At 40.2% G+C, this 17446-nt stretch overlaps 1 protein-coding gene across 1 annotated transcript in view; it reads right to left on the bottom strand.

The window, feature by feature from the left end:
* The window catches only part of CUBN (cubilin), a 308229-nt gene extending 292793 nt beyond the window's left edge, over positions 1 to 15436 (bottom strand). The window contains 7 exon segments of the mRNA XM_031652472.1: positions 754 to 880; positions 7685 to 7788; positions 8487 to 8588; positions 11678 to 11716; positions 12740 to 12835; positions 14063 to 14192; positions 14586 to 15436. Of these exon segments, the coding sequence (XP_031508332.1) occupies positions 754 to 880; positions 7685 to 7788; positions 8487 to 8588; positions 11678 to 11716; positions 12740 to 12835; positions 14063 to 14192; positions 14586 to 14704 (717 nt within the window). The 5' untranslated portion in view covers positions 14705 to 15436.
* Positions 15437 to 17446: the final 2010 nt, after the last annotated feature.

Here is a 17446-nt window from a genome sequence, read left to right as displayed (position 1 = left end):
GTCAAAGTCATCAGGACCTAGGGCATGGAGGGGTATTCTGGGGAGTGGGCTCTTAGAGTCTGCAGCAGTTCCAGAGACTCAGGTCAGGAAAAGTCAGACTCTTTGAAACCACATGTTGCCAACAAGACTGGCCCTTTTATATTCCTGTGTTTTGTCACTGTTAAAATAAAACTTACAAGGCCAAGAGAAGGTCTTATCTCAGAGAGAGTCATGACGGGATAATAAAAATGATTCTATTTCTGCTGGGTGTGGTGGCTCATGCCTGTAATTGTAGCACTTTGGGCGGCTGAGGTGGGTGGACCACTTGAGGCCAGGAGTTCGAGACCATCCTGGCCAACATGGCAAAACCCCGTCTCTACTAAAAATACCAAAATTAGCCAGGCATGTTGGCATGTTCCTGTAATCCCAGCTACTCAGGAGGCTGAGGCATGAGAATTGAATTGCTTGAACCAGGGAGGTGAAGGTTGCAGTGAGCTGAGATCGTGCCACTGCACTCTAGCCTGAGTGACAGAGTGAGGCTCTGCCTCAAAAAAAAAAAAAAAAAAGGTCCTATTTTACATAATGACATCTTAATCTCTGGGTCCTATTTCCTGCACGGTTCATCTCCCCTCCTCGCCTACGTCCCACTTACAGGCAGGAAGTGACTTCACCTCTACAAGCTCCAGGCAGTGCTTGTATACAGTGGGCATAGGAGGAGGAGGAGCTACTAACCATGGCTCTCTGCAAGGAGGCACATTTAGGGAAGGGACCCACCTCTCCAGCTTGCTCGCGGACTAAATCCTCACAGATGCCATGGACACAGCGTGTCACAGAACCCCCTTCACAGTCATTGTATTTGGAGGCACACTGAGGTCCGTACGTCTCAGGTGGGCAGTGACAACTGTTGGTTACACAAGAGCACAGTGTAAGGGCTTGTGCTTTGGGGGCAGTGCCTGTCTCTTAATATCAGTGAGGAAAATAATTCAAATTACAAATCAACGATGTTAACATGGAATCGTAAGCCAGAAATGCAAATTTACTGACTGGAGTCTTGGGAGAAAATCGCTCTGCTCTGCTCCGAGTGGTGGATTGAGTAAATACAATGTTAGAGAATCACAACTTATCACCTGGTAAGCCTAGCACTATAAATTCTTGTGTTATCAGGTCATCAAACAGCATTTTCAAAGGTCAGATGTGTATCAGCCAAAGGTAATAGAGTTAGTTCAAGAAGGTAAAGGGAGAGATCAGCAAATCCATTCATCATCTGTCCAATTGGACCTGCCACGAAGCACAGGCAACGTGGGCTACACTGATAACTCCCAAATGCTCCCTAGGATTATATGACCCCACACGCAACCCAGTGTCCACACCCCACAGTCTATGATCGTTATTATTATATTACAAAGGGCAATAAGTCTTCTATCCGTAAAAAGTGTAGTTATATAATATAACACAGTGACATTCTTTCATAGGCACATTTGAATTTCCAACAAAATGTGGTAATTATTACATTATGCTGAAGCTAGCAGTGGGCGCTTTGTTACTAGAAGATTTTAGTCCAATAATAATCAAATAAGCAATGTTGTTTTAAACCCTTGTCATTGTTAAAGCTGCTTTAGCCTTATTTTTGCAGCTTAATGGGAATGTCTATGGTCTGAGTATGGGAGCTGGGGGAGGAGGAGGGAAGAGGAGTCCCAGGAGCCTAAGCCTATCCACACGTGCCTGGGCACATCTGATGAGAGGGAGGGCCAGGCCCAGAGGTTGCCAATTGCTGGACTCAAGCAGAATTGGCAAGAAAAGCTCTCATGGGGGAAATGACTGATGGTGCCAGCAGTCAGAGACAAGGAACAGGGAGCGCCTGCATGGCCAGGCCTCCCTCCCATGCCATTCTACAAAGAGAAGAGCTCTTTCAACAAGACACAGTAAGGTACAAGGAGCTTAGTAATGTCCATAGATGACAATGTATGAATGACAGTGTGGGAAATTAGCATTTGACTGTTTGAAAGTCATCAAGAACCAAACTCCAGGCACAGGATTCAGCTTGCCCGTGGTGGGCCCCAGAAGCAATTGCTGGGTGGCAGCTTTTTGGCAGTTTCTAAGGAAGAGGAGAGCAATGAGTGTGGCCAGAGATGGAGAGTAAGAATGCGGGGAACATCATCCATGCACTCATGTCGGGAGGCCAGACTTAGCAAATAAAAATACAGCAAGCCCAATTAAATGTGAGTTTCCAATAAATGAATATTTTTTGGTATAAATATGTTCCATGCAATTTACAACATCAGTACATATTTACATAAAAGCTGCTTCATTAATACATGACATTTCTGAGCATTCCAAAGTTGCCTTTCTCATTAAGATAAAGCCATAGGAAAATAATCATAAATGATTAAACTTAAGGAGAAATTGAATTATCCATTGCCACCCATAGCCATTTATCTTCCCCTCATCTCTCTCTATTTTCCTTCTCACATTGTTTTCTTTCCTCTTTGTGCCCATCTTTACATAGAATATTTGTACAGACAATTTAATTAGACTCTTGAGGATTATGGAACTTTAAAACAGCTCAGACACATATTTGAGCATTTGATCCAGGAGGCTTCACTACTAACAGTTTATTTCACCACCAGTCCCAACACCTGCCAAAAATGCTTGAGAATCTTTTTATTATTTTTTTTTTTTTATTTTTTTTGAGATGAAGTCTCACTCTGTCACCTAGGCTGGAGTGCAGTGGCGCGATCTCAGCTCACTGCAACCTCTGCCTCCCAGGTTCAAGCAATTCTCCTGCTTCAGCCTCCCAAGTAGCTGGGACCACAAGTGTGTGCCACCACACTTGGCTAATTTTTTATTTTTATTTTTTAGTAGAGATGGAGTTTCACCACGTTGGCGAAGCCAACTGATTAATTACTGATTTAGCAGAAGTCTCTTTGCTGGAAGTAGAGGCTGGTCTCGAACTCCTGACCTCAGGTGATCCACCCACCTTGGCTTCCCAAAGTGCGGGGATTACAGGCGTGAGCCACTGCGCCCTGCCGAAGAATTTTTAAACCAACTGTTACTAGCTTTCTATTTTCTATATCTGGGAGATCTGAGTGTTTGGGAACCCCTGGGATAAGACTGCCTAGGTTTAAATTTTGGTCCTTCCTGTTAACTGTTCACCCATACAAAGTACTAACTCCCTCTGCCTCGGTTTCTTATGGAATAATACTGGTAATCTCTGTGAACTATGGTCATATTGCAGTCTAAAGGCATCCCCCTGTAGGAAGTGCTAAGAAGATTGTCTTTATTTTATCACTAAGTGCTTAACTATTGCAAAATGATGCAAGATTTGAGAGGAGATTCTGGTTCATGGACCTGCAGTTAAATCCTTTCTCTTTATCTCTCTCTTCCTTCATCCTTGCTATTATCACTGGGAGATGAGTAGGCATTAATCCTATTCTGTTATCTAAATAGCTACAAAGTACACTTCTTTCATTTAAGTTTAGATGATGTGAGAAGACAGAGAAAGGGAGGAAGAAAGTCAAGTAAACCATAGGATTCCTTGAAATGATCCTCCAAGACAAGTATTATTAATCCCATTTTACAGACTAACGTTTCCCAGAACCACACAATGAGTAATTGGCAGAAGATAATTAGACACTTAGGTCTACTTGACTCCTGCACCACTGTTCCTGCATGTTACATTCCTACATTCTGGTAAGTAGAGTTATATGAAGATGCTGCATTTTTATGCAGCATTTTGTTTTGTTTTGTTTTGAGACAGGGTCTTGTGCCCAGGCTGGAGTGCAGTGGTGCGATCTCAGCTCACTGCAACATCTGCCTCCCAGGTTCAAGCGATCTTCCCACCTCTGCCTCTCAAGTAGCTGGGACTACAGATGCATGCCAGCATGTCAGCTAAGCTTTGTATTTTTTGGTAGAGACAGGGTTTCACCATGTTAGCAAGGCTGGTCTTGAACTCCTGACATCAGGTGATCCACCCACCTCGGCCTCCCAAAATGCTGGGATTACAGGCGTGAGCCACCGTGCCCAGCCTTATGTGCCTTGTTAACGTATCAGGGTTTACAGGCAAAATATACTCTCAAAGTGTCTTGATATGGCCTTTAAAAAATGAACAATTACTTAGATACCTCCCTAAGTGAAAATAAAAGCGATATATTGTATTTTTAAAACCAACTTACTACTATCCCTGCTATAGTTATTAGTTACTGATTTAGCAGAAGTGTCTTTTCTAATGACCTTTTATTACCGACTTGCTTCCAGCAGAACAAAGCTAGGCTTTTCTTTGAAAACACTGCAAGTGCATTTTGGCAATTGAGAAGAGGTTTAACACACTTTGATAGTCACAGTTTAACTTGTGTTGAGTCCATGGTTCAATACTAATTTTACTGACGGACTGAAAAAGGTAATAAGTTTAATACCTAACTACCACCTGAGCTAAAACCAGATTATCCTCATTTTTTAAGCCCTATATGATGTAAAATCTACCAGTGATATGAATGGAAATAAATGAAATAAAATTTACTAATCATCACGTTTCTGGAAAACCAGACAAACTCAACTTTTTGTTTTTCTGGAAAGCCTTCTAGATCTGAGCCCTAAATGTACAACACACACCATCCATGCATGGCAAGTTCAGATCCTAAGGGCTGTGTTAAATCCAAAGTAAGCAGGGGTGGCCAGGCGTGGTAGCTCACACCTGTAATCCCAGCAGTATGGGAGGCTGAGGTGGGCAGATCACCTGAGATCAGGAATTTGAGACCAGCCTGGCCAACATGGTGAAACGCTGTCTCTGCTAAAAATACAAAACTTAGCCAGATGTGGTGTCAGGTGCCTGTAATCCCAGCGACTGGGGCCGCTGAGGTAGGAGAATCGTTTGTCCCTAGGAGGCGGAGGTTGCAGCCATTGCACTCCAGCCTGGGTGACAAAACACGACTCCGTCTCAAAAACAAACAAACAAAAACAAACAATACAAAACAAAGTAAGCAGGGAAACAATAAGAATCAAGTCTTCAGAACAAAGAGGCAGTAACAGCATGGAGAAGTCACGAAATATCATTGTGTTAGTTGTCTGAAGCTCTGGGTCTAGACCTCAAGCCAAAAGAATCAGTGGAAACAGAAAATGATGTTTCTTGTGCTATAATCATTGTTCTAAAAAAGAATTTCTACCAGAAGTTTGCCTATGAAACAGGTATGAAACAGGGCTTCCCATGAATGAGTATTTGCACCTTTTCAGAGGTCTTTACAATGGCAAAGTATTAATCCAGTTAAAGACTCCTTTTTCTGTCCAAGTAAAAGAGCTCAAAGAGTTAAAGAAACTGAAGGAGGTTCAAACTCCAAAGTGAACTTCGATGGCATGACTACATTTTTGCAGGTCCAGATGATTCTGAGGCTCAAGTTTTCTTTTAGCTGATGTGTGTTGAAGTTTCCCAAAGGGTTTTCTAGCCTCAGTGAAATTCCTGATTAACAAGGATTTAACCTCACATAATTAACAGAACTCAAGAAAGAATCTAAATGTCCACTTGTTTCATTACACGTGGATTACACAAAACAATAATTTAATCTTAGGCTCATGCACCTTTTTTTATTTTCTTTTATTCCCTCAAGAAGTCTCCAACATATGCCTGAATTAGGGGACTTAAAGTGTAGATAATGAAATGGGATTCATGGGGTTTCAGAAACTATTCCCTTACCAAGAGAAAGAAACCTGATTTAAATGCTCTGTTCTCTAATGTCCTCCAGCAAATCTATGAAGGGCAGAGACTAGGAATCAAGATCATTCCAAAGCCATCCACACATCATCAGTTCTTCTGCATTCTTGCTGTCCTTTACAAAAGAGTGCAAGACAGAATTTGGTACTGCTCTTGCAAAGTTGAATCTGTCATTTAGAAATGCAGCTTTCAACAAATAAACGGTTCCTTCCCTCCCAGCTCTCATTCCATCATATGTATGGGTCTGGATAAAGAACTCTAACCTCTGACATGCTGCAAAGAGTGGTGAATAGTAAAAGGGTTTTTGTTTTGTTTTTAATTTTGCAGGGGGAAAAAAAATAATATGCTGAAAACAGCAACAGCAACAACTTTCGCTTGTTCTATGGATCTCATCGCAGTTTGCTGATACTTGTCTCTCTATTGGCCCACAAGACTCCAAAAGACAGTGACGATAAAGGAAGACCAGGAGTGAAATCTAACCTCCATGACATTCCTAAATATCAGGAAGGTCAGAAAGTAGATGTTCTAGAAGCCTGGACATTTGCCACCGATACCTCTACATAGCAATCCTCCTTGATAAATGCCCATAAACGGAAATCAGGAGACAATGGCTTCAAGGAAATGAAAGACTAGACTGCATTTTGCTTCCAACCCAAGCCTAATAAAAGCAGGGAAAAGAGGCTTCATTTAAATGAGTAACGGAGTCCTGGAAGCAAAAAGCTCTTTAATAACATAATACTAAATTTAAATCAGAAGTGGTTAATTTTAGTTTTGCATAATGATTGAACTCATAGACATATCTAATAGAAGTCTGAATGATTTGAGTTTACAACCTGGAATGAGTAAAAGTTTTAAAGATCAAATCAAAAAACAAAAGTATCAAATAAAAACAGAAGGCTTGTGACTGCATTTTTAGGAGCGTGCGTTAAGAACAGCAGTGGTTTAACAAACAAAATTACTGCACTCATTTTTGCTGGAAAGACTAGAATGGATATTGTTAGGAGGAAATTGAAGAACAAGATAGCGGAGACACCAGTGAGAGAGCAAATAATTGCTCTTTAATCCAGTGAGATTCTACTCCAGAGAATTGAAAGGATTTGTTCATTCTAAAACAGAATTTATTTATTAATCTTTTAAAAATCACACAGTAAAAGAGACCAACCAAACTACAAGGAAAAACAATGTCTAATTTAAAAGGTGACTTTAAAGAACGGTACAAAAGTAAGTTTGCCATTGATCTGCCCTAAATTTTTGGACTTCATTATTAGAAACACAATGTGTGTGTCCCCAGCAAAGCTTTGATGACAGCTATCCCTAGAGCATGATGGGAACACAGAGGCCCTGAGATGCCTCACTCCGCTTAATAAGGGAAGGGAAGGTTTCCTGCAGAAAGTGATGCCTGAGCTGAGCAGGAGAAGTCTGTGGATAAGTCACTTGACAGAATAAATCAGAAGAGAAGATAGAGCTGTAATGATGACTGTGGTCAGAGAGAGTTACTTCATTCATTGAACCTCAGTTTCATCTTTGACCTTGTTATGGTCACATTTTGACATAGCATTGAAGAAAGCTCTCCTTACTCAAAACTACGAGCTTGCTATAATACATGGAATGAGTACAGCGGGGTGCACTGGTGTGGTGGGATGTCCCCTTTTCTACTTGAGGCCATTCAATGGCTCCCGTTTGATGCTCTGGCTCTTCCTAAGGCTTCAGCTCCTCTTGTACCAGGCCATGCTTACTCTCTGTGCCAATCACGGCAGCCTTCTTCCAGTTCCTTGGGGATATTAGAGCAAGGATTTCTTCACGGGGTGAGAGTAAAGGACTCATGAGCTTTGCTTCAATTAAGTAAAAATAGCTATGTAGACATTAAGTAAGAGCTAAACATTTCCTCATGGAGTATCAATTTTTGCTGGAATAGAGATAATTAATTTAGGATGCTCTTAATTATGGTACGTTTTAGGCCTTCAAAAATATACCTGATATTTATCAAAAAAAAAAAAAGGTTACCTGTAACTTCCCATTGTATTAACACATGTGCCTCCATTCTGGCAGCTCAAGGGTGTTCCTGAGTAAATCTCACATTCGTTAACATCAGCTGAGCAGAGAGGACCCTGTGATCGTATAAGGAACAAAGTCAGGTGCCAAAGGTCAGAGAGGTATCTGGGGCCAACATTCACATGATATGTTTAAGGATTTATACATGGACAGTAAATAAGTCCTCAGTAAAGCCAAATATAATAAATACTAATATTAATCCCTGGCTATTCTTCCTCTGGAACTCAGATTTCACCTAATAGAACCAAAGAGCTCTTCATAAGATCACAGCAGTCACAGGAGGAGAATCGTTACCTAAACATTATAGAATCCTCAGTTCACAGGGGTGCTATGTCTGGGGATACTTACTTTTTTTTTTATGTTCATGCTGGGGACAGTTTCACCATTATCAGAAAAAAAAAAAAAAAAAACAGACCAAACATAGAAAACAAGAAAATGTACATAGGTATGTCAAGATTTGTTTGGTACCGTCCAATGCTGAACGATTTAAATTAATGTTAACAGAAATACTGTGCTCTTCCAGGTAGTTATCCAATCACATGAACCTCTCCTTTCAATGGCTTTAGTATTCACTGGGTTATACAATCAAACTCACCACTGCTTGGATTTTAGCATACATGGTGTACTTCATTTTGATTCTGGAGGCCACAGAATCCTAGAAACTTCGGATGGAGAATTAAATATGCCTGATGATTCCAAGGAAACCACAGATGCTGACCCGCCATCATTCTTAACCAAAAAGCAAGTGACTCACCTTCCACTGTGGGGGACAGATACAAAAAAAGGAATCATGCAGATGGAGGCAGGTTCCTCCGTTCTGGCAAGGATTGCTGCTGCAAACCTTTTTGTCAACAGTCTGAAACAAAGACAGGACAGTTAATGAGATGACTTGCAGTCGGCAGCAGCAAAAGGCATGTTACCATGCAGGTGTGTACGTGGGATTACATTTAACTCTTAGTCAATGGGGGTCACCCTCCAGACTTTAAAGCCATTACTTATGATCTTCAAATCACCTCTCTTGTGAAAAAAAAGAAAGCGTTTCCTATTATCAATCTTGTTCCTATTCCTTAACTCTCAACGTGCTTTTGACCATGGGTGGGATGAGGTCTGAGGGGAGAAGATTCTCACTTTGTCTTGGAAAAGTATTATTCCCCTGAGAAAGAGACCTCAGTGGACAAGAGTAAAGGTTCAGGTGTGAAAATAATAATGGATGTTCCCATTGCACAAAGAAAAGAAAATGGAGATTCTGGTTCATTTACCTGTGATTCTTATCTTTGGTCCTTCCAGGTGAGCCTTTGAAACATTAGCATCTGCTGCTGCTGCCCCTCCTCCCATGGGTTAAGGTGACTGGACTCCTTCTGCTCCAAGTCTCTTTGTTTGAAATGTGGCCAGCTAAGACACAGCCTTCACCGTGGTGCTCACCTGACTGCTTTCAGTCCAGATCACAAACAAACCTACCTTTGTCTACCTCTACATCTACATAACCTGGGGAATCTGACCCTATGTCAGCTACCAGTTTCAATCTTGTAAGATTTTTATTGCCTTTGGGTGCAGAGAAAACTTTTTTTTTTTTCTTTTTCTGATTTTTTTTTTTTTTTTTTTTAGACTAAGTCTCGCTCTGTTGCCCAGGCTGGAGTGTAGTGGCGCAATCTCCGCTCACTGCAAGCTCCACCTCCCGGGTTCACATCATTCTCCTGCCTCAGCCTCCCAAGTAGCTGGGACTACAGGCGCCTGTCACCACACCTGGCTAATTTTTTGTACTTTTAGTAGAGACGGGGTTTCACCGTGTTAGCCAGGATGGTCTCGATCTCCTGACCTCGTGATCTGCCCGCCTCAGCCTCCCAAAGTGCTGGGATCACAGGCGTGAGCCACCGCGCCCGGCCAGAGAAAACATCTTTAGAGGGAACAGTTAATTATGTAATGATAGCCATTTTATGAATTTCACTCACAGTCCAATTGTCTGGGTTTTTTGTTGTTGTTGATGTTGTTTTGTTTGTTTTGTGTTTGTTTGTTTGTTTGTTTTGAGGTGGAGCCTCGGTCTGTCACCCAGGCTGGAGTGCAGTAGTATGATCTCGGCTCGCTGCAACCTCTACCTCCCGGGTTGAAGCAATTCTCGTGCCTCAGCCTCCTCAGTAGCTGGGACTACAGGCATGTCCCACTACACCCGGCTAATTTCTGTATTTTTAGTAGAGACAGGGTTTCACCATGTTGACCAGGCTGGTCTCAAACTCCTGACCTCACATGATCCACCTGCCTTGGCCTCCTAAAGTGCTGGGATTACAGGCATGAGCCACCGTACACAACCTAATCCTCTGCTTTTAAAAACTTAAAATAGGGGCAAACTGTTCATTACATTTCATATACATATATACACACACACACATATATATTACATATGTGTCTATAGGCACACACATACACATACAAACACAACATACTATATATATAGTGACTCACAAAGAAAATTCCATCTGTTTCCTTCATTTTACAGATGAAATAGAAAGCCAAAGGAGAGCCAACTCAATACCATTTTTTGCAAAGCACATTCCTCCTCCACTTTGGTCATAAATTAGATGACCATACATCTGGGTGTCTCTTCATGAACCTTGTTTTATTCCATTGTTCTATTTTTCTCTTTGTGCTAGCACAATTGGCTCTGTCCATCATAGAATGCTCTTTAGAACATTAACCACAAACTCATTGAAAGGTTTTCTGTTGGACAAAAGCAACACTGTCTGGGGACTAAAAATTTAAAAGCCTAAAGGGGCCCAGTAGAAAATGAAATCAGCAGTCAGGAGGAAGACAATAGGGAGTGGTGGGGACTGTGGTGGCCAGAGAGCACTTACCCTATCCAAAGGCACAAAGGCATTCACATTTGAAAATCACTCAATGTTCCTCCTGAGGGATGGGGGTAGGAGGACCGGCTGAGCATGGCCTCTAGTCTTTGACCTTTGGCTAAAATAATGAAGCCCTCCAGGGGACAAAACTTGAGTGCAGTGTCATGGTCCACAGCACTATTCTTTACTCATTTTCTTTCGCTCAACCACTCTCTAAAAAATGACAGTTGAGGGGTCAATGTATTATCTAAGTGGAGAAAAGGAATACACGAACTTGTTCATCAAATGACAAAAAGGTTTGCAGCAGCAATCCTTGCCGGAACGGTGGAACCTGCCTCAATCTGTATGAGTCCTTTTTTTATATCTGTCCTTCACAGTGGGACAGATCAAACTTAAAAGTAGAGGGAAATGCTTGACGTATGAGCAAAACAGATGAAAAATATTTGTGCTGACATTCTTATGCTGGAATCCCCAGGCTTTTATGCAAAATTTTAAATATGAAGAGATTCTGTACATTTCTCTACATAGAAGGTTATGGCTTCCATGAAAGTCTTAAAAAGGCCAGCTTCCTACAAAAGGGGTAAGAAGCCTAAGTTTACATAGATCAGTCTCCAAGTTTGTAGTACAGTTATAGAATGCTTTCTCTAAGAAACTGTTCAAGTTTAATTACCAGCAAATGTAGTGTTAAGAACATTTGGAATATTTTGTGATACACCTAGACTTCTGAGCTTAGTGTCAGAGACGATGCTTGCTTTCCAAGCCCCAGTCCCTGATGGGAGAATCAGCAAGTTGGGAGATCACCAGCTGACCAAGCACAGCACACAGAGCTAAAGGGTGATGGTAAAGGATGTGGGCTGTGGGCTGCAAACTCAGGGTTAGAAGCCCTAATAGGATCAGAGACCTCAGCCTGATCATTTCATCTGTCTTAGACTCAGCTCTGTGTCTGCATCCTGGGAAGCATATGCTGGGATGAGAAGTAAGTTATGGGAAAAAGCAAGTTTTTAATATTAATCATCCATTCACCCTTAAAATAAGAATAGTGGCTCTGTTAATGATTCTAGTATGTTTTCTGTGAAAGATGTTGGATGTGTAGTAGGATGAGACCTACCTGCTGCAAGCCTTGGAATTTTCTGTCAAGATCCACCAGCTGCCATTGGGGAAGAAAAAGCTTCAGTTAGCTGGTTCAAAGGCATTGCACAGGTGATGTTACAGCCTTGACATATTGTCCTAATGCCCTCTGCTAGGGACACACTTTGTCTGTTCATTCCTGCTTTTATTGCCTTTTTCCTCTTCATTCCTCTCCCCTCAGGATTTTCTTCCTTCCTGTTCCGTCCTGTCACATAGATTTCTGGGGGTTTTTTTTTAGCCTTTTTTCTTTTTTTTTTTTAAGTACAACCCACTGTTAAGTTGACTGATTGCTTCTCTGTACACAGTGACTATGGGAATGTTCATAAATGTCAGTGATACATCCATTTCACCAGTAAGAAGGTTGCTCTTAAAACTTCAGCAAGGCTTATTTTCTTTCTTTCTTTCTTTCGTTTGTTCTTTCTTTCTTTCTTTCTTTCTTTCTTTTTCTTTCCTTCCTTCCTTCCTTTTCTCTCTCTCTCTCTCTCTCTCTCTTTCTTTTCTTTGGCAAGGTCCTGCCCTGTTGCCCAGGCTGGAGCACAGTGGCATGATCATAGCTCACTGCAGCCTCAACCTCCCTGGTTCAAGCCATCCTCCCACTTCAGCCTCCCAAGTAGCTGTGAGTACAGGCTCATGCCACCATGCCCAGCTAATTTTTTTTTTTTTTTTTTGGTAGAGACAGGGTCTCACTATGTTGCCCAGGCTGGTCTCAAACTCCTGGGCTCAAGCAATCCTTCCTCTGTGGCCTCCCAAATCGCTGGGATTATGGCAGTTTTTGATATTAATTATCCATTCACTTGCAGTGAGCCACTGTGCCTGGCCCAAGGCCTACTTCTGCAACAAGTGCTTGCACAGCATTTCCTGCCTTCTGCCCATCACTTCTACAGCCTCCATTAGAGCTGCGCCATTTAACCAAACAGTGTGGTAGTTACATGCTAAATCTCTAAAGAGCATGCAAAATTGGCATATCCCCTACAAAATGGTTACTTATAACATTGAATTAGGGAGAACTCATCAGTTCTTACGATGTGGATGTCAGACTTACCTTGGAATCAAGCTGATAGATTTGACTAGATATATTTTGAGGCAGACCAATTGCGCTCCCTTTTAACTCTATAATATCATCTTTGTTTTTCTGGATCTAATTTTAGAAAAAGAAGAAGAAATGAAGAGCACTAGTGAAAATATCATGTTTATCTTACAGTAATATAATTAAAAACTTGAGTAGTATTCTACTTTAAGCACTAAGATCTTGCCTATTATTATAAAAACCAAAACAACACCACGTGTAATAAACACTGGGCTAAAATAGCCACAGCTTAATTCCACTTATCCTTTTCAGTAACAATAGATCAAGGTATTTTCCATTTGTATGTTTTCCTATAATACCAGTTTAGGGTGCTTATTAAGAAACATGGCTTGGAAGCAGACTGTTTAGGTTTTAAGTCCTGCCTCAGCTATTTATCGCATGTCCTGGGCAAGTTACTTAACTGCTTCAGGGTTTCTTTACCTCTCATAAAACTAGGGTGACAATAAAGGCCACCTCATTGGACAGCTGTGAAGGTCAAATGAGATAACATCCATACAGTGCTAAGCACAGTGGATGGCCCACAGTAAGCTCTGAATAATGCTGACTTCTAACATTGTGGCTGAAATATGCAGTGATTCCTGGGAACTGAAAACACCCAGTAAGGCAGGAGAATAACTGGCCAATTCTGTACTGTGGCAAAAGCAAATTGGTCACATCTCCACATATCCTTGGTCCCCTCCTTCCTCATATGCCCTGTGGAGAGTTTCAGTTCTACCCTCCATGTCTTCTCTGGACTAGGGTGCACTGCCTGGCACAATGAGCTTCCTTCTTTTAGCACACTCTCTCTACCCACCATTAAGCCAGGCCATTGCCCTTTACAAGAACATGTCTGATGTCCAATTATGTTCTCTATGCTAAAGATTCAAGGTACACTAGGAAGGGGGAGGGAAGTTGAAGACAGGTTGATTAATGAGTACAATATATAGTAAGATAGAAAAAATAAGATCCAGTGTTTGACAGGCCAGTAGGGTGACTATAGTTAACATTAATCTATTGCACATTTCAAAATTGCTAGAAGAAAACAATTCATATGTTCTTAGCATAAAGAAAAGGTAAATATTTAAGGTGATGGATATCCCAATTACCCTGATTTGAACTTTACACGTTATAGGAATGTATCAAATTATCACATGCACCCCAAAATATGTGCATCTACTACATATTAATAAAAAATAATAATTAGAAAAGATTCCAGGTACAGATTAATCTAGACTTGTTCAATTAAGTCACCATATATGGATATACAAAAACAACTTCAAAATATTTCCAGGGTATTACCTGATGTAAACATTCGCCAAGGTCTTCTTCATTTAATTTAATTTTTCCCAGGGATCCGGTTCTAAACTCAATGTTTTGGGCAGACCCCGTAAGAAACACCAAATTTCCCCTCTCTGTAGCCATTCGAGGCCTATATAATTCAAACCAGAGAATGCATCAGTAACTAGCAGGTACAATTTTTAAACCAAAATAACAAAGTTTCTTACTGAATAACTACAGGCCAAATACATCTTCACTGTTTGATCAACTTAACCCAACTGCCCCTGCTCATCTGCCATTTCTTTCTCTGCACATTTCTTGGAGATACCCCCTGGCAATTGCAAACAGATTATTTGCAAGACGACAGATAATAATTTGTGCATAGGAAGGTAATTTCATACCTCAGTCTAAATGTTTTTCCCTGTTTGCTTCTCAACATAATTTTCCTCAAGAAAAATTGCACCTTTGTTTATCTGGCTATTTGGGAAAACTGGTGAGGAATTAGCCTAGTCCCTGAGTAAGAATGACCCATGTGTTTACTTACTGTTGGAGATTGGCGCTTCTTTTCTGTCTCTGCAGCTCAAGTCCTCCAGCTTCGCCATTTAATTCAGCAAAAGTCAATAAGGTAACCAAACTCCAAAGAAAAGGTAAAGACATGCTCATCACCAACCTCCCGGGTTGGCAAGTAAGAGTGAGGCCACTCCAACCAACTGAGTATGGGATTTTGGAGAACAGCAAACCAGGCAGGTGTACTTTGAACCACGGAATATCCTGTAACTATTCAGTTTTTCCTTCTTAGCCCTAGAAGGCTATGTTATTTTTTCTTCCAGAGGGATGTAAATGATCTTAGATCTTCAGTACTCTTCAACTTGTGAGAGGTCAAAATCTACCTTAAGTGATGCACAACTTAATCATTATCTATTTGACCTTTGAAACAGTAACAAGCAGCTTTGAAAACATCCAGGAAAACAACCTTTGCTTAAGAAGTAACTATGTTTCAACAAAAGTAAACTGGTCATTATCTACACCTTTCTCTGCTCCCCTCCTTCCTTACGTCCCCTGCAGAGGAGTTCCAGTTCTACCCAGTGCTAGGAAAACTAGATATCCACATGCAAAAGAAGTTGAAGTCTGGACTAGGAATACACCCTAGTCCAGAGAAGGCATGGAGGGTAGAACTGAAACTCCTCCACAGGGGATGCAAGGAAGGAAGAGACCAAGGATATGTGGCGATGTGACCAGTTTGCATTTGCCACAGAACAGAATTGGCCAGTTATTCTCTTCATACCATACACAAAAATTAACTCAAAAACTTCAAATATCTAAGTCTAAGAGCTAAAACTATAAATTAACTCACAATGGTTCAAAAACTCTAAAACTATAATATAAAACTCAGAAGAAAAGTAGAAAAAGTCATGACCTTGGATGTTGGATTTGGCAATGATTTCTTGAGTATGATACCAAAAGCGTGGGCAAAAACAGAAAAAAACAACAAAAATATATAAATTGGAATACATCAAAATTAAAAACGTTTGTGTATCAAAAAACACATCAACAGAGTGAAAAAGCAACTCACAGAATGGAAGAAAATATTTGCAAATCATATATATACAATAATGGGTTAATATCCAGAATGTGCAAAGAACTCCCACAACAACAGAAAACAAAAAAAACTCAATTCAAAAAAAAAAGAGCAAAGAACCCAAATAGACATTTCTCTAAAGAAGACAGCAAAATGGCAAAAAAAAAAAAAAAAAAAAGGCACATGAAAAGATGCTCAACATCAGTCATCACTAGGGAAATGCAAATCAAAGCCACAATGAGATACCACTTCACACCCATTAACATGGTCATTACTGAGAAAACAAAAAATAACTAATGTTGGTGAGGATGCAGAGAAACTGGAACACTTGTGCACTATGGGTGGGAATGTAAAGTGGTGGAGGTACTATGGAAAATGGTATAACAATGCCTCAAAACATAAACACAGAAACACTATAAGATCTAGCAAGTTCACTTCCGGGTACATATCTAAAAGAACTGAAAGGAAAAAGTGAAAGAGATATTTGTACAGCCATGTTTACAGCAGCATTATTCACAATAGCCAGAAAAGGTGAAAGTAACGCAGGTGTCCATCAACAGATGAATGAATAAATGACATATGGTATATACACAAACGAAATATTATTCAGCCTTGAAAAAGTGAGAAATGTTGACACATGCTACGGCATGAACGAAACTGAAGACATTAAACTAAGAGAAATAAATCAGTTACATGAAAAAATACTGTATGATTCCACTGACATGAGGTTTCTAGAATGCTAAAATTCAGAAAGACAGAAAGTAGAATAGTGGCCAGGGATTGGAGTAAGAAAGAATGGGAAACTACTGTTTAATGGGTACAGAGCTTCACTTTGGAAAGATAAAAAGAAGTTCTGATGATGGATAGTGGTGATGGTTGTAAAATATGAATATACTTATGCCACTGAATTATACACTTAAAATGACTAAAATGGTAAATTTTATGTTATGTGTATTGTATAACAATCTTTAAATAATGAATCCATACTTAGGAAAATGGGACAGGAACTGCTTGCTATAGAAACCATCTCAAGAAAAGAAAAAAATACTTTTTCACGTAGATTTGCTCCTTTCAAAAATTCAGAAAGACAATCTGATGAACTTTGAAGTGCCATCTAAAATCTTAAATAGTATCTCTAGAAAATTATCTTCTTAAATAAGGCTATGCCATTTGATGTTATGGAGAAATGTAACACTATTTTATACCTGTTCTATTCGGCCACTACCGTAGAACAAAAACAAAAATGGCTTGCAAGTTGCTATTTCCCTGAGCTGATATTGAGGTCAAGTGATGAGGGGTATTTTGAGGTTTTGTTGTTTGTTTAAAAAAAAATAACAGATTTAATACAACAAATGGTATTTTGGGTTGAATACATGAGTTTAAAGTTACAGTAGTCCAAATCTGCTTTCTACCATGACACTATGCAGTCAAACCACATCATTCAATTTAGAAAACCAAGCAGAACTAAAACTTTTCTAAATTTTCTAGGATCTAAGACATGAAAAACAGAAGGAAGACTTCAAGTTTGGGGTTTTGGTTCTAACTCCCAACATTCTTGGGCAGTGACCAAAAAAAAAAAAAAAAAAAAGGGTAAGGCAGCAACAATACGTTTAAATAAAGAAAATACACTTTCTAAAAAGAAGAAAAGAAATTTCTCTCTAGAGTGATGGAACCAAGGGAGGAATAGGTCTGTTTTATCTACTGTTACAATGAGGTGATTTATCCCTATCTCATTATTATTAGTAACTGCTACAGTTTCAAGTTCTTGCTATGTGCCAGACATTGTATGGAGTAATTCATATATCATTTTGTCCTTAAACCAGATG

This window comes from Papio anubis, chromosome 11 (assembly GCF_008728515.1).
Source record: "Papio anubis isolate 15944 chromosome 11, Panubis1.0, whole genome shotgun sequence".
NCBI classification, from domain to species: Eukaryota; Metazoa; Chordata; class Mammalia; order Primates; family Cercopithecidae; genus Papio; species Papio anubis.
The sequence above is the reverse complement of the archived record's forward strand: the minus strand, read 5'-3'. Positions and strand labels throughout refer to the sequence as shown.